This window comes from Pavona decussata, unplaced genomic scaffold (assembly GCF_977016875.1).
Source record: "Pavona decussata unplaced genomic scaffold, jaPavDecu1.1 SCAFFOLD_176, whole genome shotgun sequence".
Taxonomy (NCBI): domain Eukaryota; kingdom Metazoa; phylum Cnidaria; class Anthozoa; order Scleractinia; family Agariciidae; genus Pavona; species Pavona decussata.
The window spans coordinates 628,254-653,731 of NW_028145587.1; the positions used below are offsets into that span (position 1 = coordinate 628,254).

Consider the following 25,478-nt stretch of genomic DNA (forward strand, 5'->3'; position numbering starts at 1 on the left):
CAATCGGCGAAGCATACAGTTGGAATAAATGAATCAGCCCCAGCATCTCGCGTAATGCCAGTATAGCAGGCATCTTGTTAGTTTCAAGTTTTGATAGTTTACCTAAGCAGACCAAGTAACAAAATCAGGCATCATCATCTTCCTAATATTCTCCTAATTCATCGGCACGACGGGTCGAGATCAGAGGCCAGTGACTTTCGTATACCACGAGACTAAAAGGGTACCCCTGTCGGGTGCACATCCCCCAGCCCCACGGGGCTAAAGCCCGAAATTTACGGGACACATATAAACTTAATCTCGTACTCAGATCTCAGTCGGTTCCGGAATGTCGAAATGTGACTGTGGGAGATCTGGATACGAGATTAATATAAACGGGCACCGAGCCGGGCAGACCGTCAGACTACTTCCGCTTCTCTCAGCATTTGACACCGTTTTTATTTATTCCTCTCTTAAGATTCATGGAGGATTTAAGTTTTCCTGGTAGTGAGCCGTGGGAGTTAATCCAAATGGAAAAACTTAGAGAAGAGGTTGGGGAAAATGGTGTTTTGAACGTGGAAGAATTCTTCAAGAAAAGGCTAGAGAGATGGCGAGAAGTCGAGGTTAACATCGCAATCACTGGTGACTCGGGAACTGGAAAGTCCAGCTTTATCAACGCGATCCGAGAGTAAGTACTAAAACTGACTATGACCCATATTAGACATATTTATCGACTCGTGAAATCAGCTCACTAAAGTACTGTTTACCCTGTTGTTGTATACTGAAACCGAAAAAAGGTTTCAAATTTAATTCAGAGAGCGGTGAACTGGTTTCTATCCAACATGCATCGAGGGTCCAACTTTTAACGGCTCTAGAATACTAAAAAATACAGTGTTGTAATATCCAACATTTCACTATTTGTACGTTGCAAGTTGTGAATTTCGAGTAGATCTGCGAGTTGTAACCTTACGTCGCAGGCAATTTGTTGCCGAGATGTAAACGTTGTCTCTGGTGTATCTAACTTATGGGAATAAAAGGAAACGTAAAACACCCATTCATTTCAAGCTTTTCAGGCAAATTACCGCAATAGCCGAGGAAAATTTCTTTCATGATCGTCCACTATATCCTCGCTTAGCTTGTATTTCACTTTCAAATCATTTTTTTAATATCATTACAAAACCTGAAGTGTCACAACGAAACCGAAAATGTACTGATAGCCTTCATACATATTGAAACCTTTGCAAGGGTAATGCCCTAGATATATTGGAAGCAACTTTAATCGAAAACTGTAAGAAATTAAAAATACATTTTCGGCTTATGTATATGCGTTATTTATTAAAATTGTCTTGAATTCTTTTCTGTGCCTTATTGATAGAAACGAACTAAAGAGAACTCGAGGGTCATGAAAGGAAAGAAAACAAATTCATCGATCACTCCAGCTATGTTGAGCAATTTAATACGTTAAATTTTATGCAATAGTTTGTGGCATACAATACTTTTAAATAGGCATTTTTGTGTCTAGAGTGTATGACGACGATGATGGGGCAGCTGAAGTCAGTGTCACCGAATGTACTACGGAGCCAACTGCGTATGATCACCCGACCAATCATAACATAAAGTTCTGGGATTTACCAGGTATAGGCACCCCAAACTACCCTGACCTGGAGACATACTGCGAGAAAGTAAACTTGGAGAAGTATCATACCTTTCTCATCTTCACAGCCAGCCGATTCACCGAGAACGACTTGGAATTGGCCAAGAAAATTAGAGAGATTAAAAAGACATTTTTCTTCATTCGCACAAAAATCGATGAAAGTGTTCGTGCTGAGAGGCGAAAGCGATCATTTAATGAGGAGGCCATGCTAGAGAAAATCCGACGCAACTGTGTAGAAAGTCTGGGCGACTTGCTGAGCAATGAGAGGGATATATTTTTGATAAGCAATCACAACCCTGACAAATGGGACTTTGCCCGACTAACTCAGGCCATCCTAGATGCATTGACGAGATATCAGCGAGAGAGCCTGACCTTGTCTCTTGGTAATGTGATAACGCGGTCGTCAGAAGATATCTTTCAAAGAAAAGTAGATGTTCTCAGAGGGCGTATATGGATGGTTGCTTCAGCATCTGCTGCCGCTGCGCTTGTTCCGTTACCCGGATTATCCTTTGCCGTTGATGCCGCTCTAATCCTGAAGGAGCTCAGCTTTTACAGATCCCAGCTTGGTCTTCCTGAAATAGGTTCGGCAGAATTTGCGAAGCTTCATCTTGCCACTAAAGAAAAGGTTATCAAAGTTGGCCTGACGACTGCTGCGCAACTAGGCGGGATTATGGCGCCCTATGCTGCAGCAGCAGCCCTTGAAGAAATCACTCGTTTTATTCCGTTTGTAGGTCTGGCCATTGCCAGTGGTATGTCGTTTGGCGCGACATATTATGCGTTAAGCCAGCTTTTGAAAAATGTTGAAGAAGCGGCAGTATTAGTCCTGAAGGAAACTGCTGAAAAAACAGCCGCCGAATTGGAACTGGCGATTGATTAAGTTTGTCAGGTTAACTTGATTTTTACATTTAAAAAATGTAGTTTTAAATGAAACTGTGCATAAGCAAAAAAAATGCTGTTGTAAGACTGTGTTGTTGGTATTCTAGTTTCTCGGTTTAAGCTTTTACTGAGCCGGTTCTAAAAAAGTAGACGGAATTCAGCAAAGTTTGTTTTTCAGGTCGTGTCACCAGTTTAAATTTTAGAGCCTTGAATAATGTCCATTTAATCTTTAAATCAAAGCAAAAGAGAATATTTACTATCGCTCAGTCATATAGTTTTTCGAATTGAGAATAAAGATTACTCATTGCTCAAAAAGATGTCTTTTTTTCGTATAACGGTACAACAAAAAATTATTTCTGATTACTCGAATAACGGGCCTGATGATGGTGTTATGAGGACACCGAAACGTTGTCTTAAAAAATACGATTCTACCCGTAATTTTCATCATCAAATCCATAACATTATCATGCCTGATTTATTCTAGAAATTAGCTTAATTTGAGCGCGGGGTAACTTAAACTACAAAACACTGACGGCAAGACTACGAAATCTACAATCGACTACAACATCGGGTGGGTAGAATTATAACCCGCAATTAAGGTAATGATGTTAGATCAGCTAATATTGGAAATTAAAGTGTGAAGAGGGAATGATCTGGGGACTACCAAAAGAAAGCATAAAGCAATGAATAGGAGAGACCCAGGTTATCTCAACGATCTTAAAAAGAAAAAACAGTGTTTAATATGTACTTCATTCACAGTCAGTCACCTCAGCTCAGTTAGTCAGTCAGTCAGTCAGTCAGTCAGTCAGTCAGTCAGTCAGTCAGTCACTCATCCGCTCTCCCTCTTTTTGTCACCCTGTCTGCCTCCCTCCCCATTCCAGCAACTTTCTGACCGCAGCAAAAACGGCGATATAGAGGTTGTAGGTTCCTGCAAGCTTGGTTCGAGCGAAACAAATTGACAATCCATATATATAGTCGAACGTTAAAACCCGGAAATGAAATCACTACAAGTGCTTTCTACACCACTTTTAGGGAACAACACACTAACCGAATAGCTCTTGAGAATTGAAAACAGCTGCCTCCAGTCCTTGCGACTGGAACCACAACGCGAAAGTCCAGGTAAAGTTGAAGCGAGGAGGACGTATTAAAGACATCCACAGAAGAGCGCCAGCATGATATATCAGCAGTTGTCCGAAAGCGGTGCAGAACGAAAAAATGTTTTCGTTACATGGATTCTCGTCATCGCCAGCAGACCTCATCCTCAGGACGGGAAAAAGTCGAAACGGGCGGAAAAGTACATTTCCTGTTTACTTTTCTTCGAATTCATTGAACTGTTTTTTTTTTTTTTTTTTTTTTTCCGTTTTGACTTTTTCCTCATCCCCACTATTTACCACTGGGTCTCCGAGGATACAACAACTGATAAGAGGGACAAGACATTACAATGACGCTTAAATGACGGCATACTCGTTTACATGCCATTTCATGTGTATGTGTGTAGTCAGAGCGGCGGAATCCCTTTTCATCATGGATGAGTTCAGCGGCCTTGCGATTGGGGACGAGGATTGGGAGGTGATCCAAATGGAAGAGCTTAAAAAAGAAATCGATGAAAGTGGCGTTTCGAATATCGAAGCGTTCTTTAAGAAAAGGCTAGACAGATGGCGAGAAGTCGAAGTAAACATCGCAATTACTGGCGACTCGGGAACTGGGAAATCTAGTTTCATCAACTCAATACGAGAGTGAGTAGATTATTTTATTAAGAGTGAATATGCCTTATTGAGTTACAGTTTATTTATATGTAGCGAGACATTTCCTCGTAATCCTTCTATCACTAAAACATTGGTTAGTGTTGTGTTGTTAAGCTTACTGTAATTTGTAAGATTGGCAGACTGTAGAGTTCGGTTAATTTTGGTTCGCCTGACATTCTGGCTGAGGTCGCTTAGAGAGTTATCGCTGCATATAATAATATAACATGGTGTTTTCATCAAATTCCATCGACCGCATGCATGATTTCTTGTTGTTGATAAATTGAATTGATTTATACGGCTATAGAGGTTTTTAAACACAATTCGCGTGGCAGCCGCTGCACGCGGTCATTCAAGGGAAATGTGCCGTTTTGCGATTGTCTGGCCTCTTTTGATATCAATTGTAGAGTGTGGGAAAAATGAAAACCGTTTCACCGACTTGAGTTTTTCAATAAAACGAGGGAAGTTCCTTTCAAGAACCTGCACCATCGCCCCTCTCCACCTGAGAAGTGTATCACCATGCTTCGAAAATGGTTTCACTCTTAATCCGGAAAATGACCGGAAGTTCTTCTCGAATACAGTAGTCATTATTCAAGACTGATTCATTATGCATTAAAATGCATTAAAAATTGCTAAAATTTCTGAGGGGAATGTATTAAAAATGAACTGTTTTAGTCTATTTGCTTAAAACTGGTTGATTCAAAAGGAAAGCAAATAAATATATGGCGATTACAGTCAAAAGACTTAGCTCTTGTTTTTACTTGACCAAAAAGCAAAATGCTATTAATTATTGCTCGGTGTTTTTTCCTGTCTTTTAATAAAACTGAGCACACGTGAAAATTGAAGAAAATCGAAAGTGAATTCAGAGATCAATCACTCTGAAAGACCAATGCATCAGTCAATTCCAATTGACGAGAGCTTAAGATTTGTAAACCCTGTTCCCTGTGAAGAAAAGTGCCGGGAATTCCAGCTAAATTTTACTTTCATTGGCAACCAGTTTACAATAATGGAATAATAAAACAAAAGTCCTATCCAGCAAGGCCGTGAAAATCTACTTTTTCCGAAAAATCCTTCCTTACTTCATTCATATTAATGGTGTTTAGGACCTATATTTCTCAGTTCCGGCAGTCAACAGCTCTAACGGAACAGTCAGATTATTTAATATTGCCACATGAGTTGGATTCTTGTGCCCACACCGACGAACCACTAAATATTTTAGTGTCAGAGCTCGCCATCGCAAATCCGTAAATCCGCGCGGCAAATCCGGGCCTCTGCGGAGGAAAGAGAATCTAGACTGTCATCATTTGTTAGGGATTCCCTCCGCACACTACGTCTTCTCGTGAAGGCAATTTTTGCGCGGGTTACTCGCTGGTTTTACTATCCCTTAGACTGCTCGAAGCCTAGAGAGAATTTTCATCCGCGGGCTCCTTTTCTTTACCGAAGTGCGCCAAATCGGCACCTGTAAATAAATTAGTGATTTTGTACGATTTCGTGTCAGTTATTAATTATATGCTTAAGCTTAAGCTATTATTGGCTAATTTACCAGTTACCAAAATCAGTTGCAGCGCAATAAGAGGTGGTTAGACTATAATAGAAGCATCTTTGTTTTTAGACTCTATGAAGATGATGAAGGGGCAGCTGAAGTTGATGTCACCGAATGCACTACAGACCCGACTGCATATGATCACCCGACCAATCATAACATAAAGTTCTGGGATTTACCAGGTATAGGCACCCCAAACTACCCTGACCTGGAGACATACTGCGAGAAAGTAAACTTGGACAAGTACCATACCTTTCTCATCTTCACAGCCAGCCGATTCACCGACAATGACTTGGAATTGGCCAAGAAAATTAGAGAGATTAAAAAGACATTTTTCTTCATTCGCACAAAAATCGACGAAAATGTTCGTGCTGAGAAGCGAAAGCGATCATTTAATGAGGAGGCCATGCTAGAGAAAATCCGACGCAACTGTGTAGAAAGTCTGGGCGACTTGCTGAGCAATGAGAGTGATATATTTTTGATAAGCAATCATGATCCTGACAAATGGGACTTTGCCCGACTAACTCAGGCCATCCTAGATGCATTGACGAGATATCAGCGAGAGAGCCTGACCTTGTCTCTCGGTAATGTGATAACGCGGTCGTCAGATGATATTTTTCAAAGAAAAGTAGATGTTCTCAGAGGGCGTATATGGATGGTTGCTTCAGCATCTGCTGCCGCTGCGCTTGTTCCGGTACCCGGATTATCCTTTGCGGTTGATGCCGGTCTGATCCTTAAGGAACTCAGCTTTTACAGATCCCAGCTTGGTCTTCCTGAAATAGGGTCGGCAGAATTTGCGAAGCTTCATCTTGCCACTAAAGAAAAGGTTATCAAAGTTGGCCTGACGACTGCTGCGCAACTAAGCGGGATTCTGGCGCCTTATGCTGCGGAGGCAGCCGTTGAAGAAGTCACTCGTTTTATTCCGTTTGTAGGTCTAGCCATAGCGGGTGGTATGTCGTTTGGTGCCACATATTATGCATTAAGCCAGCTTTTGAAAAATGTCGAAGAAGTGGCATTGTTAGTCCTGAAGGAAGCTGCTGAAAAAACAGCTGCCGAACTGGAATTGGAGATTGATTAAGCTGTTGTAAGACTGGGTTGTTATGACATGATTGATATACCATTCTTAGAATGTTAGTTTAAAGTCGTAATTATTATTGCAAAAGCAGATGAAATTTAGGAAAGTTTGTACTTACGATTTTGCGAGAGTCTTGTTTTTTTTTCTGTGAGTACTTATAGGATTTTGTGTGGATACGGATAGAATATTTACATTCTACAGTAAAAGTTCAGCAAACTTGAAATATTCGGCACGGCTATAGCTATCAAATAAATCAGATAATTTTTTTTTCCATTCGAACCAGTTATGGTCACTCTCTCTACTTCTAAGGTTACCATAGCAACAATATGGTTTGGTGGGTCAAGTTTAAAATATCATGTTGTACGTAAGGGCTCATCGTATCAATTCAGTAAAAAAACATTTTTGGCTTTACTTTGTTTTTTCCTTTTCGATACTTTATTATTGGCCACTCATCACAAAGTTATTGCAATAAGTGAACATACATATATGAACGTTTATGAACTAATTAAACAAATTTTGTGGGACAAAACTTGGGAGCCAAACTTGGCCTTGCCCATTCAACTAAAAGGCTCTTCAAAACAAAATTCGATCAGCTCTATAGTATCATCAGTAAAGGACGTAAAGATTCAGTTTGTTTGTTCTCAATCTACTTGTAAAATGATTTTGTGCCTTGTTCGCTTTGTGATCAGGCGAATATTGGGACGAGAGCGAAAAAATGGAGGAGGGGGGAGGGGAGGGGAAAGAGAAAACCCAGTCTGCCCCCTCTATTCTCCCTTCTCCTCCCTTCCTCTGGTTACAACAACAACAACAACAACAACAACAACAACAACAACAATCTTTATTCGTGCCCAGAAATTATACAGAGTTACATTAATACAAGAAAGAAAAATTACTAAAGAAGAGGGCACAGCCACTTAGAAATAGCAAGCTAATCGAGCTAAGTGGCTGGGCCAAGCGGAAAAATTTGTAAATACCCTACATTAAAGAACTAAGGACACGATTTACCACGATTTACTTGCCTCTCGTCCTTATTTCCGCGCTTTCAAACAGCGAAAAGCGCATCCCTCTTTTTCTTAACCACGCCTCAGAAACTCTTGTTACATTAAAAGAACGTTTCTCTTCTCCGGAGAGTGTTTGGAAGCGAAGTAGTCCGAACTTTGGCAAGAAATCCTGAAAATCTATTTATCGAAGAGAAGGATTTATAGTCTGAAGCATCGCGTTGTGTGACCGTTAATTATTCTAAAAATGTTGTTTGTGAACGTACCTTGCATGCAAAAATAATGCGAACTGACAACAAACTGAATTTTTTTTTAAAGCTAAAAAAGAAAAAAAATTATGCCTGAAAGAAAGCCTTAATTTACATAAAACTGACTGGCCAAAGGCCGGAGAGGCACGTGATCGACCTCGTTCCCAGGGAGATTGCCACGTGAAATGTGGTTGAAAACATTGTGAATTAAACCTCTTACACCTCTCTATCACTGCACATTCTGGACAGCGTTTCTGATAATTTTACTGCGTTCACAATTGTACTCGCGGCTTTATTCTCTGCCAACTCTGGTTCGTTGACAAATGTGAATTGCAGTTGGCTACAGTAAGGCCCAGGACAAACGTCGAATCTTAGTCGAACTTAATTCGTCGAACCTATTAATTTTGAAATAGGCGCATGAATGGTGCGACGTTTGCCGCAATTAAGTTCGACTCAAATTAATTGGTTCGACTCCAGCATAAGTTCGACTTGCCAAGTCGGATAATGCGACAGTGGTTCGGCGTTACAGCAAACGCCGTTCTAAACACGCGCTGAACTCAATTCATAAATCATGCAAATTACAAAATAATTGATTCAAATGTGATGGACTGCGCAAAAGTCACAAAAATACCGACTCCCCCATCTGCCAAACGCTATTTCCCCCCCTGACGAGCATGCGCTGTACAAAGACAATTTCGCGACCAGAAATGTCGGGGGGTGGGTACGGCTACACGTAGGCTAGAATGTTTCCAAACATCACATATTGGGCCCTAAAACTAATCAGACTGACTGAAGACAGCCATTCAATGTTTTTCGATCCCAGATTTCTTTCCTATTCTCCTCTAAAATAATATAGTTATTCCGGTCAATTAGCCTGCGGAACATGTGCAACAAATTTGCATATCATTTCGATGTCGCAGGAAAAAGTAGTGCAAATCAAACTTTACAGCTCCCTTATCTTCTTAAATGAAGCAGTTGATCTGTAAAATGGAGAAAAACGTGACTTTGTTCCTGCCGTGTTGTTTTGAGTCTTAGTTTTTAGCAGCGACGGCTCAAATCAATAAGCCGGTGTAACAAAACAACACCGTTAACTCGATATTCACTTCGTTGATGTGGGTAACGCGCACGTGATCCTGGCCAGGTACTTGCGCGTTCAGGGCGCTTTTAGACAAGTACAGCTTGTGGGCCAAGCTATGACTACCCTCGGGTGGATGACCTTGTCAAGCTTAAAGACTGTACAAGAGATCTGAGAGCCCACCTTTCCAGCTTTTTTTTTTTTTACGCGAAAAAACTCGACGTTCAAGTATTGGTGTCAGTTTTTGCTTTTTTGACTTACAGTAATGCAGATCCTGGAACGTCGATTTTTTGCAAAAAAAAATCTATCCATAACCACCATCCCCACAATTAAAAATATAAAATTTGTAACTTTGAGGGTATCAGAGTAGTGAATTCCCCACCGACCAACCCGACCTCTCCCACCCCCATCCCCATCCTCCCTGGCGATAAGCGTCAATTGTGGTTATTGTTTACTTTCCTAAACCGGTTTTCTCGTTGTTCCTGCCAGTTTCTTTAAATTTCCGAGAAGATAGGAATCATGCCAGCCCTGGTCTGTCTGATGATGGCCACGAAAACTAACTTTTTGCTAGCGCAAGCTGGTGACGGCCGTAACCACCTTATTACTAGCACGTGCGGGTGAGGGTCGTATTTCGCCTATACATTTTCCAATTTCAGATTTCCTGTTATTATTTTTTGACGGAGTTGAAAAAAACTGGCAGGAGCAGCGAGAAAACAGTCTAGGAAAGTAAACAATAACCACAGTATTATTGACGCTTATAGTTAGGGAGGGAGGGGGAAGGTCGAGTTGGTGGTCGGTGGGAAATTCACTACTATGCTCTCCAATATACAGATTTCATATTTTTAATTGTGAGGATGGTGGTTATGGGTGTTTTTTTTTTTTTTTTTTTTGCAAAAAAATCGACGTTACAGGGTCTGTATAACTGTAAGTTAAAAAACGAAATGACACTAATACTTGAATTTTTTTCGCCAAAATAAAACACCCAAAGCTGGCAAGATGGGCTCTCGCATCTCTTGTACAGTCTTTTAGCTTGACAAGGTTTTTATCACCAGGGTAGTCGTAGCTTGGCCCACAAGCAGTAATTTTCACTATTTACAGTTTCTTAAAGTGCCCTGTACGCGCAGGATTCCATACTGGAATGCCTGGCCAGGATCACGTGCGCGCTACCCACATCAGCGAAGTGAATATCGAGTTACAGTTGTTCAGTGTCACACTGGCTTATTGATTTGAGCCGTCGCTGCTAAAAACTAAGACTCAAAACAACACGGCAGGAACAAAGTCACACGTTTTTCTCCATTTTACTGATCGACCGCTTCATTTAAGAAGATAGAGGAGCTGTAAAGTTTGATTTGCACTACTTTTTCCTGCGACATCGAAATGGTATGCAAATTTGTTGCACATGTTCCGCAGGCTAATTGACCGGAATAACTATATTATTTTAGAGGAGAATAGGAAAGAAATCTGGGATCGAAAAACTTTGAATGGCTGTCTTCAGTCAGTCTGATTAGTTTTAGGGCCCAATATGTGATGTTTGGAAACATTCACGGTCTCCAGATGTCAAGTGTTTGTGAATCGGTTCTGATCTCATAATTCGTGACGTGAATTGCGAGCCGCAAGTATGAGGGTCCAACATAGGTTTGGCGGGATGCGGGATGAGGCTAAAAATCGAGGCGGGATGTGGGATACGAGAAATTTTAAAGGCGGGATGCGGGATGAAAACAGAACGGCGAGACCGGGATATGCTTCGTTTCGTAGGCGGGATACGGGATAGGACGGGTATATGGGAGATCATAAGTTAGACCAAGTAAGCTCAAGTTACGAGTCACATGACCTCAGAGAGACATTATGGAGCTTGTTCTGTCGCACTTTGTAATAATCATCGCACTTTGTAATACCTGTCGTACTTTGTAATAAAACTGTCACACTTTGTAATACCTGTCGCACTTTCTAATAACATTTGTCACACTTTGTAATAAAATAGCTATCGCACTTTGTAATAACAAGTTGTCGCACTTTGTGATAAATGAAGCTGTCGCACTTTGTAATAACAAGTTGTCGCACTTTGTAATAAGCTTTTAAATTACTTTTGAATACGACGTTCGGTGGAAAATAAGTGAATTAACTAGTCACCCAGGGCACAAATACGTTCTTCTTTTATATTTTACTTTGCACACTAAACTGAGGGGATGAAAAAGAAACGCGTTGTCCTCCACGCTTCTCGCAATTGTTATTTGTCTTGATGTATCGTGACAGGAACACTTCCTCATCACGAGTAATAACTTTTAAAAAGCGGTTTTGTTAAGCCGCTCCATTGACTCGGTACTAGTCTAATTTACCGTGCAAATGACCCTATTGCATGTTTAATTTGTAAATGATAGCTTAATTCAGGTGTTAGCGAGGAAGAAACTGGAAAGTAACCTGTGATGATGCTCAGGACAGAAGGAGAGATTTGGTGCTCTCTTGCAAATCCTGGGCAAGATGTTTTCCTCTGCTCCCAACCAAGTGGTTACAGACATGCTAGTCTACTATGCGTGACCCACACCTCAAAATGACCTCATCGATCTAGGGCAGGAGGCATTTGTACATCTCACACAATGGTCTCGACCAATGCTCGAAGGGAAAGGCTGTCACATTGCATCCATTCCACCCAAGTGGATCTTTTTGAAGGTTCTGGTCAGTGTTCAGTTCAAGAGGTAAGCATCTATGGACCACCATTCTAACAAAGAAACCCGACAAAGGTGATCTCAAAGATGGACTCCACTTGCTTGAAATCGTATTGATTCTTCCTTCCTCTTTTTCAGTATTTTCGTTTATCATTTTCATTACTTTTTCCTTTTATTATTATTATTACTATTTTATTTCGTGACTATTCCTGTAAAGTAGCTGGTTAGCTAAGTGTTTAGTCACGTTAATACACTTACTTACTTACTTACTTACTTACTTACTTACTTACTTACTTACTTACTTCCTATCTCCGCTGCTCAGCAGGGAAAGGGCATAATCAGCCCAAAATAGAATAAAAAATTATTCACATTTCTCCCTTGATGGAGAATCCCTTGAAGATCTCATGGGAATTTCACTGGAGGGTCCATCAGTTCTGGATTTTGATCCAGAGGCAGCAGTGAAAAAATGAGTTTCTTCATCAAAAAGGCCACGAGGACCATTCCTCCAATCTTGAGGATATAATGCAGCAGATATTCAGAATATAGATAGAATCTATCCAGTATTTTATTTCTTGGCCCACACCTCACTGCAACTCCCATCTACTAATACCTCAGCACACACCAAGCGAAGAACAATACAACTATAAATTCGATTATTTACCGTGCAGACCTATCGAGCATTTACACTGCGTAGCGTTTATATTTCGAAGAACTGTGGTATTTGTCTTGTAATGGTGTCCAAGCTATCTCGACTTTTAGCAACGATTGTAGCACCTATTTAAAATCTTGTGACTACCCCCCCCCCCCTCCAAAAAAAAAAAAAAATCCTCATATAGAACAAGTAGCGAGTCACTTGAAGCCTCCGTCTCCCTTACTGACACTTGGACTCAACCCTCTCGGGCATCTTTTTATTTTTACCTGGAGTTATTTCCCCTCTGTTTAGTTATTACACTCCATCGTTGCTAAACAAGCTATGTGATCTCCAAAATAACAATTGCGAGAAGCGTGGAGTAAAACGCGTTAGTCCCCTCAGTTAAGTATGTAGAGTAAAATATCAAGGAAGAACGTATTTGTGCCCTGGGGATTAGTTAAGTCATATTTTCTACCAAATATCCTATTCAAAGGAAATTTGAAAGCTTATTACAAAGTGCGACAACTTGTTATTACAAAGAGCGACAGCTTCATTTATTACAAAGTGTGACAAGTGTTATTACAAAGTGCGACAGGTATTACAAGGTGTGACAGCTTTATTACAAAGTACGACAGGTATTACAAAGTGCGATGATTATTACAAAGTGCGACAGAACAGAGCTTAAGCAACGACGACGGCAACGGCAACGAAAACGTCACCTGAAAATATATATTTATTTCATTTGTGCTACTTCGCGATTATTTCAACTCGCTCAACTCTTACAAAAATGGCGAACTATTCAGGAACCAAATTGGTAGGAGTGGCGTACAAGTTAAGAAAGAAAATGAAAAATTCACCGTCGTGCGTTCACGTTTTCCACAAAACCTTAAATGTGGTCACTTCACGTTGTTGCAGAGGACGGCAAGGAAATGTACCAAAATGTAAAACGCACGTGCAGAGCGATTGTTTTTGCTCATTAAACCTACTGTTTGGCGGCGTTGCCGTTGCCGTCGCCATCGTCGTTGCTTAAGCTCGCTATAGAAACAGCACGATGGCAGGGACTGGACCTCGAACCATCCCTTCAGATCTGAATTCCAACGCGCCAATACTACATCAACGCGTCCCAACAACTGATTACCAAAAGAAAATATTTTTAAAATACAAACATGGGCGACTTAAGAGACTAACAACAAAGCTAGGATTCTCCAGAACCTCCTCAACCTGTCGGTCACGTGAATTGACGTAAGAGTGTATCTTTTCAACATTAAAATTAAATATTAGTAGCCCAGGCAAAATATGTCCAAAAAAGAGTGACCACTTAGTTCAATCCTCACTAAGCGGAATTTTCGCGTTTGCGTCTCAGTATAAACACACTGAGGAACAACCCGTTTTGTGATCGAAATATGTAGTAAGTCTTTGCCTTTCTCCGTAATGAGAGAACATTATCAATACTGTAAAAGCTATAAATTGTCTATCAGTTGAAATTTAGTGGTGAGCTAGAGCTAGAGCAACGTGGGTTTGGAAAGGCGGGATCCGGATGAAAATTTTCATGGTGGCGGGATGGCGGGATGGAATGAATAATTGCGGCGGGATGCGGGATTGAAAAAGCCTATGTTGGACCCTCCAAGTATCGCACGCATATTCGATCTTCCTTGAGTGAGAAAGAGTTTGAATCAGACCTTGAAACTTGGAACAAATAAAGTTCTTTTCTTCGTCTTTCGAGATATGAGATTTAATTTAGAGAAAATTACATACCAGAAACACTTTTATTTTAATGAAAATAGGCATTAGTTTCGAGGCCATTTTGAGTAGCGTACACAAATCTGCATGCTTTAGAAAGCAGCCAGCGCGCTTGGAATGTTTATTGTATTAATTTTCTTGTGAGTTGATTGGTCTAGGTTTGTGTAAAGTTTCAAGTTCATTGGGTTATTATACACCGTGAACGGGGCTTCGTCCTTTGACCTAAATTTTCGCGGTTTTCATCGGCCCGTGACCGCACCTAGGCCGCATTTCAAACTCTCTCGCAATTTTCTCGAAAAATAAAATACCTTGGAACTTTAAAATATGATTTTCGAAAGTAGTTAATCCAAGGGTATCTTCAGGCGAAATATCAGAAATTCGACCAAGGGGTCGCTGAAATGCAGTTCTCGATTCTTACAGGCAGCCGCTCTTAACTGCTTAAGGGGTTGTTTACATGGAGTGACGAAGATCCTAGTACTAGGAAGATCTTAGAGGGCGGATCATCCTAGCGCCATATGTTTTCTGTATTCTGTTTACATACAAAAAGTTGTACTTGGCCCTAGTGAGGAGATAGGATCTTCCTAGCTGAGAGATAGGAAGATCCTAGCTCCATGTAAACAACCCTCGCTCGGACGATCTAGTACTAGAAACAAAAGAGAACAAAATGGCGGCAGCCGAGATTTTTAGCTTCTCTCCCTAGTCCAACTCTCTTTTTAAACACTCGCTCCAGACCTTTGGTTTGAGGATCGCGTGCATTCGTATGACAGACCAACGCAAAAGCCAGTGTTCCACGGAAATGTTTATCTTTCCTTTGTGTAAGCCCTTGATGTTGCACAGTATTATGTCGTCAGCGCTTCGAACTTGAACGTAGTTCTGATTTGATTTGTTTTAATCGAACTACCGAGACGGACTAAACATCGCTCATGCCTAATCGCTTCAATAGAATTGAATGTACATGATGCAGGTTAATGTTAATGTTTCTTTCTACAAACAGGTCGAGTTACATCTTTTTACATTATTTTGTTAATCTGTCAATTTATCCGTTGTCCACATTATGTTGGCACCTAACTTCTACAATAAAGCTAGTAACCTGATTTTAGTACGCAAATGCGCCATTTCTATATCAATGCCTCCGTTCTGCAGTGCTAAGCTACTATTATACTCCTCTAATTCGAATGACTGATGATGGAGGATGAGGAGTTCAGGAATAGATTAATCTACTTTTGATCCACCACTTTAATTCAGGAGTTTGTTCGGGATGGCTTTAGACGGGTCGGGACAACCCGCAAGGGGCCGGAAAAGAGTCGTAATGGGATGTGGTGGTCACACAGGGACGTCACGATAGGCGTGACACGGTACATGAACTCTGTCCCCTTATCATCAATAAAGGACTGGGCATGTGGGGAGGATACTGCTGACTGCGTATACAAAGGATCAAATTTCAGAATTGGCCAAAAGGAGACGGAAGGGTAGGATGAACCCATTGTGAGGAGAGAGGGGTTGGGGTGGTTCAGGGGAAAAGCCAGGGAAAAGGGAGGGTTAAAGATAGATTTGAGTCCGCGATGCTTGAGGGGTGGGTGTAGTTGTCAGCGAAGTTGAATTTTTTTAATACTTATTTTAATTTTTTTTTTTTATTTTTCTCTCGAAAAAAAAATATTGTTGATTTTTTTAATTATTCCTCTTGAAAAAGAAATTATTTTTTGATAACCACGCTTTTTACCGAAACACTCACGACCCACGACAATTAACTATTTCACCCTGATTCTCCACTAAGGATGCCTGTAAAAAAAACCCTACAAATTACTATCATAACTAGCAAACATCAAAATGTTGGCTGCGCGATTTTGAAGCTTTTAAGGCTTATCAGAAAGGTCTTTGTTGCAGTTTTTCCATATCTCATTACAATTATCGAAGGGAGGTTGAACAAGGTTATAATAAACATTGAATCGGTTCTAGAGCAACTTTTAAATATTGAGTCAAAATGTTAACTTGATGAAAACAGCAACCAAGTAAGGCCCTTGATCGCTCAACCAGTCCCAACGGCAAAAAGGGAATTCAAAGTTGTTGTAAAATTAGTTTCAGCGGTAAACGATTCAACCATCCCGAGGTCGTATTTAATTAAATAAATAGTCTTAGGAACTGTTCTTCTCCCAATCCCTTGCCATCTTGAAACAAGAACATCACCCAAGTGAAAATTGTTCAGGAGAGCGGGACTGTAATTTGAATGCCCGCGGGTTAAAACACGAGTTAGCGCCATTTCGAGAAAAACGCTGAACAAAGACCTGTAGTCGCGAAGCTGAAAGTGAAAAGAAAACTACTCGAGATCAACACGAATGTAAAAAAAGAAAAGAAAAGAAAAAAGGGGGAATGCTACGATAAAAACAAGAATATTCAAAGTGATAACTTGCCTGAATAGAAGTTTGTGAGAAAAGAAAATGTCTCTAGATATAAACACCCTGATGGCAAGGGAAGGAAGGACGCAGTTAATTCTTTGACTATATGAAACCTAGTCAGAACCGCCCTAACACTTTATTGGCTAGAATTTGGCACAATCTTGGTACGTAGTACCGATGAGCTCAACGGGTTATCACGTCACGTGGGCATCATGTCGCGACATAAATAACATACTATTCATAACACTCCTAACGATATGCGAAACGGAAATACATTAAACTAACATATCCCTTGCGATTCAATGCACGCAGGCATGTGCACAAGGGTGTTCGAAGGATATAAATACTGAGTCGAAGCAGAATAACACTCCTTTCGTGCTTAGTCTCAGCCAGCGGAGCAGTGAACAACATCTCTTCAGTTTTCGACCCACGCGAATTTTCTAGAATTATGGCTGAAGCTCCGGCGCCGGGAGTACAATTTCCTCAACCGCTTGTAAACCCTCCAGCACAAGGCCCACAAGTTCCACAAGTCGCACAAGCTGCTCAAGTTCCACAAGCCGCGCACGTTGCACAAGCTGCTCAAGTTCTACAAGCCGTGCAAGTTGCACAAGCTGCTCAAGTTCTACCAGCCGCACAAGGTGTACCAGTGCCAGAGGGCTGCACAAGCGGCGGGTCAAAGTGCTGCCCAAAATGTTGCTGCCGGCGGTCAAAACGAACTCGAGATTTCGTATTTTTTACCACGTGCGGTCGCGGGGGTGAGTTTTCTCATCAGGGTTTGTACGCCGGGTGTAGTCCCGGGGGTGCGTTTTCTCACCAGGATTTATACGCCGGGTGTAGTCCCGGGGGTGAGTTTTCTCACCAGGATTTATACGCCGGGTGTAGTCCTGGGGGTGAGTTTTCTCTCACCAGGATTTATACGCCGGGTGTAGTGTCTTGGTTGAGTTTTCTCACCAGGATTTATACGCCGGGTGTAGTCCCGGGGGTGGGTTTTCTCACCAGGATTTATACGCCGGGTGTAGTCCCGGGGGTGCGTTTTCTCACCAGGATTTATACGCCGGGTGTAGTCCTGGGGGTGAGTTTTCTCTCACCAGGATTTATACGCCGGGTGTAGTGTCGTGGGTGAGTTTTCTCACCAGGATTTATACGCCGGGTGTAGTCCCGGGGGTGGGTTTTCTCACCAGGATTTATACGCCGGGTGTAGTCCCGGGGGTGCGTTTTCTCACCAGGATTTATACGCCGGGTGTAGTCCCGGGGGTGAGTTTTCTCACCAGGATTTATACGCCGGGTGTAGTCCTGGGGGTGAGTTTTCTCTCACCAGGATTTATACGCCGGGTGTAGTGTCGTGGGTGAGTTTTCTCACCAGGATTTATACGCCTGGTGTAGTCCCGGGGGTGGGTTTTCTCACCAGGATTTATACGCCGGGTGTAGTCCCGGGGGTGCGTTTTCTCACCAGGATTTATACGCCGGGTGTAGTCCTGGGGGTGAGTTTTCTCTCACCAGGATTTATACGCCGGGTGTAGTGTCGTGGGTGAGGTTTCTCACCAGGATTTATACGCCGGGTGTAGTCCCGGGGGTGCGTTTTCTCACCAGGATTTATACGCCGGGTGTAGTCCCGAGGGTGAGGTTTCTCACCAGGGTTTATACGCTGTGTCTAGGCACGACCCGAAAACCCGCCGGGTATATTTGTTAAAAGATATAGATACGCCATGTAGTGTTACAAGGGCAAAGACTCACTAGGTATGCTCCGTCAGGGAGTATAGTTATCAGTTTTACTAGTCATGGCGTGTTTGTTGCTTGGGAATTTTTTCTCCCTTTTAGAGGTTACAGGCTGAAGTCCTGAAGTTTAACCAGACGGTTGAGACAATGACTAGATCATCTGTGGAGAACTCCTTAATGAAGATTATGGCCTACGCATCTCGTCCCCTACCAGATTTCAATAAATACGAAGACTTGGAGATGCTACTGAATCGCTTAAACTTACGGCTCAAGATACCAAGCATGGCCGCCAGAATTTCTATCGTTTGGTTTACCAAACAGTCCGTGGAAAGTTCCACGTGCGTCGGGTTCAATTTAGAAGTCTTGTCCTGCGCCTTTTGGGCAATAAAGATCATGAAAAGATCTTCGATTGTGTGGCGAAGGTAGAGAAACACTATCGTTCGAGGGACCGGGCAGGGACCGCAGCTGTGTCTCCCTATTACTGGGAAGGCCGGGAGAGAAATGTCAAAGATTTCCCGAGCAATCCGGGAAGGCCTATGTCGTGTTCCTACTGTGGTAAACTTGGCCACATTAAACGATTCTGCGAGGCAAGAAAAAGGGATCTTTCTGGGAACATGGGGCTGCAGAAGAATGGCACCTCTCCAGCGTCAGCTGCAAAATAAAGTGTGAACTTTTCGCAGACAACATATGTTAAGTTGGTTTAGGTTTTCTGTTTGGGTAATAAACGTATCTTCAATTCAGTCATGTCTTATGTGAGTGTTTTTCTCTTCATTAGTAATAAACTCGATAGTCTCAGAGTTTTGGTAGCTTTGAAAACAGGGTCTCTAGTTACCCTCCCAGGATTACTGGGTCAGAGCTGTCATCTCTCTGCTGACTACTTTGGGGGTTTCACCCGTGGGAATAATACCTTTTGTTCTTGATGTTTTTTCCTATGATCATTTCTCCTGGACAGTCTGGGGTGAATGCAATTCAATGGGTAGACTCCATGGGGAACTCCATAGCGGTCAGCGGCGAGATGACAGCACGTGAACTAATGCAAAAGGTCACGCGTGTGGAGCAAGGCGAGATTATAGGGGATGTAAATGAGTTGTCCTTCCGAGACCCCAGTAATTTTAGAGCTGGAGAGCTTCACGCTCACAACTCGTTTTGGGAGAAAGTCGCGGAACGATGCCCTAAAATGGCGGCTCAAACCGATTTCTAGCTATGTACTAGACGTTTTTGTGATCTACCAACATACTGTCTTTTCTTTTAGTTTTGGGTAGGTTTGGGAAGGTTTGGGGGTATTTATGGATAAGATTGATGTTTGTTGTAAGTAAGAAGTAAAGAAAAGAGCTTGTCATGAAATTAAAGATGAACAGTATGGCGTGAGTGGCGCTGAGCAATATTATTTCCCATATCTTATTTCAACTGAGCATGAATAGAATGTTATGAAATAGATTACTATTAATAACACTCCTAATGATATGCGAAACTGAAATACATTAAACTAACATATCCCTTGCGATTCAATGCACGCAGGCATGTGCACAAGGGTGTTCGAAGGGTATAAATACTGAGTCGAAGCAGAATAACACTCCTTTCGTGCTTAGTCTCAGCCAGCGGAGCAGTGAAGGAAGGAACGGCCCACCCACCCACCCTGACCAAATTCGCGTGTGTCAAAAACACTGCTACCCTAAGCCAAGCTGTTCTTAGATCGCTGAGCAATATTATTTCCCATATCTTATTTCAACTGAGCATGAATAGAGTGTTATGAAATTGATTACTTTTCCATATACCCCCAGCGAACTTTTGAACATTCCACTGAAACAAATTCTCCAGACAGTGAAAACAGTGAATTCTTGCTGACTAAATTTGTAATTGCAGTCGACGTCCCCGCATTCGCAAGCTTCGTGGCTAAGTGTCAACTTCCTCAGAGAGAGAATTGGGAGTCAATCCAAATGGAAACGCTTAAGAATTTGTTTGGTGACATGCTAAGTCGCGGCGTGTCGAATGAGTGTGTGAAAGAATGCTTTACGAAGAAACTGGACAGATGGCAAGAAACCGTTGTTAACATCGCAATCACTGGTGCCGCGGGAGCTGGAAAATCCAGGTTTATCAACGCAATACGAGGGTAAGTGAAATACGGCTCATATTTATTGATCGAGACATCTTTCTAAAATGTTATGAAATCCGTCTCGGCAAAGTGAAAGTAATTAACCTTCTCAGTCTACAGGAACTGATATAACGTTTCAGATATAATATAAGCCGGCTGAAACTATACGTGCGCGGTTTGTACATGATGTTGACAGGCTACGTTTTCCCCTCAACCTCAAACAATCTTCTAAGTATGGTGTCACGATCTCCACTATTTGACTATTTTTAAATTACAAGTTGTGAGTTCTGGTTAGATAGGCGAGCTGTAACAGGCCAGTTTCTATGTTCCGGGAAATAGCCTAAAGGATTGAAAGAAAACATGAACAGCTTACGAAAACAATCTGCAGGCTTTTAATCAAATGATAGCGTCCAAGTGGGTTTCCTTTGAATTAAGTCTTCACCATATATCCTTGCTCAGGTCGCGAACAGTGTATGTCAAGGAGTTCAATTCTTTGTATATTATCCAATGCTGTGAAACAAATTTCTTCCCTTCATTCGATCATTTCGTCTTACTTTCGTTTCTATAGGTCTTAAAACACTTGTAGTGTTTAGAAAAAGATGTATCGCTGATGCGCTATATATTAAAAAAAAAAAACGTTTTTAAGCTTCAAAACATCAGAGGAAATGTCGCTGCGGGCGAATTTTTCGAAAGCGCTTAAAGACTTCATAACTTTGAAAAATTATTTTGGCTTCAATTCGCTTGGCAGAGTAAAAAGAAAGCATCCAGAAATTAACTAAATTGTTCTAGTATTCAGATCAAACAGTGTTAGCGAAGTAGAATCGGAATTATGACAGAAATCGCCGAGCGCGTTGTTTGTGTCCGCGCCTCGCTAAGGCAAAATTAATTCAGAACAAACAGAATTATCACACTCGAAAATTCATATCTCTGCGAATTCGTGTTCAAATGGTTTCATTTTGGACTCTTTCGAAAGCTTAAGACATGTGCTGGATAGAAAAAGGAACATTCCTGATGCGATGTATAAAAGAAAACTGCTTTTAACCTTGTGAACACGAGAGGAAATGTCACAACGGGCGAATTTTTCGAAAGCGCTTAGGGACTTCGTAACTTTGAAGTAATAATTATTTTGACTTCAATTCCTTTCGCCGAGTAAAAAGAAATTACCCAGTAAATAACTTAACTGTTCTAGTATACAGATCAAACAGTCTTGGGGAAATAGAATCGAAATTGTAAAAGAAATCGCAGAGCGCGCTTTTTGTGTTCGTCCCTCGCGAACGCAAAATTAATTCACAACGAACAGAACTATCACACTCGAAAATTCATATCTGCGAATTCGTGTCCAAATGGTTTCATTTTGGTGTCTTTCGAAAGCTTAACAATTGCAGTATTTAGAAAAGGATGTATTGCTGATGTGCAGTATTAAAAAAAAAACGTTTTTAAGCTCCAAAACATCAGAGGAAATGTCGCTGCGGGCGAATTTTCGACAAATATTTTGACTTCCATTCGTTTCGCACAGTAAAATTAAGGCATCCAGCAATGAACTGAAATGTTCTAGTATACAGATCAAACGGTGTTAGCGAAGTAGAATGGAAATTGTAAAAGAAATCACCAAGCGCGCTGTTTGTGTCCGCACCTCGCGAACGCAAAATTTATTCACAACAAACAGAACTATAATCACACTCAAAAATTCATATCTCTGTGAATTCCTGTCCAAATGGTTTCATTTTGGTCTCTTTCGAAAGCTTAACACTTGTAGTGTTTAGAAAAAGAAGTATTGCTGATGGAACAATATAAAGTGTTTCGTATCTGGCTGTCCATTCCGGGTCGGCACGCGGCTCATCCGTATCAAAACAGGTCTTCTTCGAGGTCGCTGTTATCAAATGGGTTTGCGCTTGCTGAAGCTTCTTGTCGATAAGCGTCCATTTCGATTTCGAAGATGTAAGTCATCCGAATCTTCTCAATCCTCCTCGATCTCCTCAGACTCCTCGGGCTCCTTGGACTCTTCTGATAATCGTAAAGAAGAAGACGAACACATTCCGAAACGGAGTATGTGGAGTAAATCGCAAAGAAATAAACCGAAAAAGAGACGCAATCGATATCGCGTGGTCCCTGGCGTGACGTCATAACCATCGCTCGTCCCAGGCTTCCTAAAACGCAGTGGTGCAACAACACAGTCCCAACTTCAAAAGCGCATAGAAAATCGAGGATTCAACCAATTCAAAAAAATTTTTCGCTGGAACAGTTTAGAAAGAAAGTATATTTATTTTGCCGAATAAAAAGATCTGCTGTTAGGCGCACTTTAAGCGGTACTAGCTTATGTAACGGATGGAATGCATATGCAGATTAGATCTGTTCGAATTTATGCGTCATCAATTATGCACAGCAGTGCGTCCCCCCACCCGGGGGGGATTAGTGGCGCATTTTTCTACGTTGTCCGTCCTGGGGGCCGGGCATTAGCCTACCCCGTGGACATTTGACGACTTCATAACGCGTCATGATACTCTCAAAGGGAAAGAAACTCGGCGATATGTAAAGACATAGTGATAGAACAACTCTATTCAGAATGATTTGAGCTGATTTAATTAATTATTGCTGATCTTGGTCGTCGTTTTTGCTTTCTAAAAACAGTTATTGAAGCAAACAATGAAGCGAGGCAAAGTTTCAATAAAGTATGACCATTCTCAGTCGAGTTAAGAAGAAAAATCTTCAAAGAAGAAGTGACTGAACGAGTATTTTAATATTTCAGGATCATTATAAATAATCCAGTAGGGTCAACTTTGTCCCGGTCATGTAAACACTTCTTAAGTTCACTGGTCTCGCAGGGTCCTCGCGATACTTTTATTAATAATGGCAGGTGGCGAAAAGACCCTTGCACACGCTGTAAAAATACTCCACGACTAAGTATTTTGTGGTGCCGCACACTTCATTTTTAACTCAGTTTTCCGGGATCAAATATGGTTGTTGCCATATTTTATTTCGGAAGAAAGTGCAGCGAAGACAAAAATCAAGTATTTTGTAACCAGTGACGGCTTTTCCCTTGTAAATAAGGAGGGACGGAAAAAGACCCTGGCGTCGGCTGGTCATGTGCTGACAGCATAAATAATTGGAAGACATCCTCCCAATCTGAAGTTAAAACCAGTAACTGTGTTTGCAAGACAAAATAACAAAAAAAAAGTGCCGGATCCTGTAGTAAAGGATCTTATCAGTAACAAATTGTAGAACAAATAATCTAACAAAGGGCAGGGCGGATTTCACGTCAGAGAAGTACATTTTTCCATACCCAGAGGAAGAAAGGCCCTGCCTCTCGAAATATTGGAAAAATATATTTCCCTGATCGTGAAATCAGCCTTGTTTTTTTTTTTAGATTATTCCTCCCAATTTATTATGGAAATGCCCTGTCACATCACAAAATACTCTACGATTCTGCAGCATGTACTAGAGTTTTCTCTGTCTGCCATTTTGAATTTCGCGAGGACCCTAGAGACGAGATTGGCGGAAGGATTGACTCGGGTACCCCAGACCAGCTAAACAGGCTAGATTTTACTATAATAGATGCATCTGTTTTTAGACTTTATGACAATGATGAAGGAGCAGCTAAAGTTGACGTCATCCTGTGCACGAGTTCCCCGACTGCATACGATCACCCGACCAATCCCAACATAAGGTTCCGGGATTTACCAGGATTAGGTACTCCAAACTACCCTGACCTGGAGACATACTGCATGAAAGTAAACTTGGAGGAGTACGATGCCTTCCTCGTCTTCACAGCCAGCCGATTTACCGAGAACGACTTGAAACTGGCCTTGAAAATAGTGAAAGAAGTTAAAAAGAAAGTTTTCTTCATTCGCTCAAAAATCGATCACAGTGTTAATGATGAGCGTAAGGGAAAACTACGAGAGTTCAATGAAAAAGAAACCTTAACGAGAATTCGATCGGAATTTCTAGAAAGTCTGGGTGATCTGCTGACCAATGAGCAGGACATATTTTTGATAAGTAATTATGATCCTGACAAATGGGACTTTGCCCGACTAACTCAGGCCATCCTAGATGCATTGCCGAGTTTGCAGCGAGAGAGCCTGACCTTGTCTCTTGGCAATATGACAAAATGATCGTCAGATGATATCTTTCAAAGATCAAATACGAGGAAGAGTGTTTCCTCCAGTTTCCAAACACCGAGAAGTAGGTTCAAAATACGAGGCGCAGCCGAGTTTTTTTTTTTTTTTTTTTTAACCAACTTTGAGGTGTTTGGAAATAGGAGGAAACACTCTTTCGAGTGTTTGATATAGCTTTTCAAACTATTAATAATTCTTGGAGAAATTTGAAGCAAAAGTTCTCCCAATTTTATGATAATTAAGATCACGTTTCCAAACCTCCTTCACGGTAGTGATTTTCTTTGTTCCCTCTTCATGGATTATTAATGAGCTTGAGAAGCAATAGATCGATATCAAACACGAGGAAGAGTGTTTCCTCTGATTTCCAAACACCGAGAAGTAGGTTGGAAAAACGAGGCGCAGCCGAGTTCTTTTAACCAACTTCGAGGGAGTTTGGAAAATAGATCAAACACTCTTCCTCGAGTTTCATATATTCTAGAAATGCAGGAAAATAGCACTACGTTTTACGCTAGGAGAACGGACGTCGCATTCCCAGTAAGAATCAGTGTAAGAATTGGTTGGCCTTGAACTTGCATTCAGTGATAAAAGCGCAGAAAAAAATTTTTGTTTAGTCAGATGATTTTTCGTATTTGTAAACGACAAAATTTATTCGTTAATCAAATACAAGAATTTGTTTTGTATAACTGGACAACAACATTTACTCTTGGTTTGTTAAAATCAGTGGACAAAAATTATTCCGGTAAGCTGAAAGATCCAAACATTTCAGAATCACTGAGGAGAGAAAAAGATGATTTAATGGCCGGTAGTTGACGAAACGTAGGGTTCATAAGAGCCTAGTAGAAACGCTTTGCTTGAGGAGGCTGGTCCTGTGCTGGAGAAGAATCCCAAGATATTTCAACTTCTGAGGCACAACTTTGTAACAATTATTCAATTCAATTCAATTC

At 41.3% G+C, this 25,478-nt stretch overlaps 3 protein-coding genes and 1 pseudogene across 3 annotated transcripts; all 4 read left to right on the forward strand.

The window, feature by feature from the left end:
• The first annotated feature begins 405 nt into the window (after positions 1 to 405).
• On the forward strand, positions 406 to 2,780 carry LOC146463454 (interferon-inducible GTPase 1-like). Its single transcript, XM_085084403.1, has 2 exons — positions 406 to 664; positions 1,499 to 2,780. The coding sequence occupies exons 1-2, from the start codon at positions 459 to 461 to the stop codon at positions 2,505 to 2,507; spliced, it is 1,215 nt and encodes a 404-aa protein (XP_084940529.1). The 5' UTR covers positions 406 to 458; the 3' UTR covers positions 2,508 to 2,780.
• A 1,195-nt stretch (positions 2,781 to 3,975) lies between these two features.
• On the forward strand, positions 3,976 to 7,385 carry LOC146463455 (interferon-gamma-inducible GTPase 10-like). The gene is made up of 2 exons (XM_085084457.1): positions 3,976 to 4,242; positions 5,861 to 7,385. Exons 1-2 carry the CDS (start codon positions 3,989 to 3,991, stop codon positions 6,867 to 6,869), a joined length of 1,263 nt encoding a protein of 420 aa, XP_084940583.1. The 5' UTR covers positions 3,976 to 3,988; the 3' UTR covers positions 6,870 to 7,385.
• A 9,677-nt stretch (positions 7,386 to 17,062) lies between these two features.
• Positions 17,063 to 19,163, forward strand: LOC146463456 (uncharacterized; annotated as a pseudogene).
• A 951-nt stretch (positions 19,164 to 20,114) lies between these two features.
• LOC146463457 (T-cell-specific guanine nucleotide triphosphate-binding protein 2-like) lies at positions 20,115 to 24,592 on the forward strand. Its single transcript, XM_085084459.1, has 2 exons — positions 20,115 to 20,440; positions 23,991 to 24,592. The coding sequence occupies exons 1-2, from the start codon at positions 20,268 to 20,270 to the stop codon at positions 24,529 to 24,531; spliced, it is 714 nt and encodes a 237-aa protein (XP_084940585.1). The 5' UTR covers positions 20,115 to 20,267; the 3' UTR covers positions 24,532 to 24,592.
• The last annotated feature ends 886 nt before the right edge of the window (positions 24,593 to 25,478 follow it).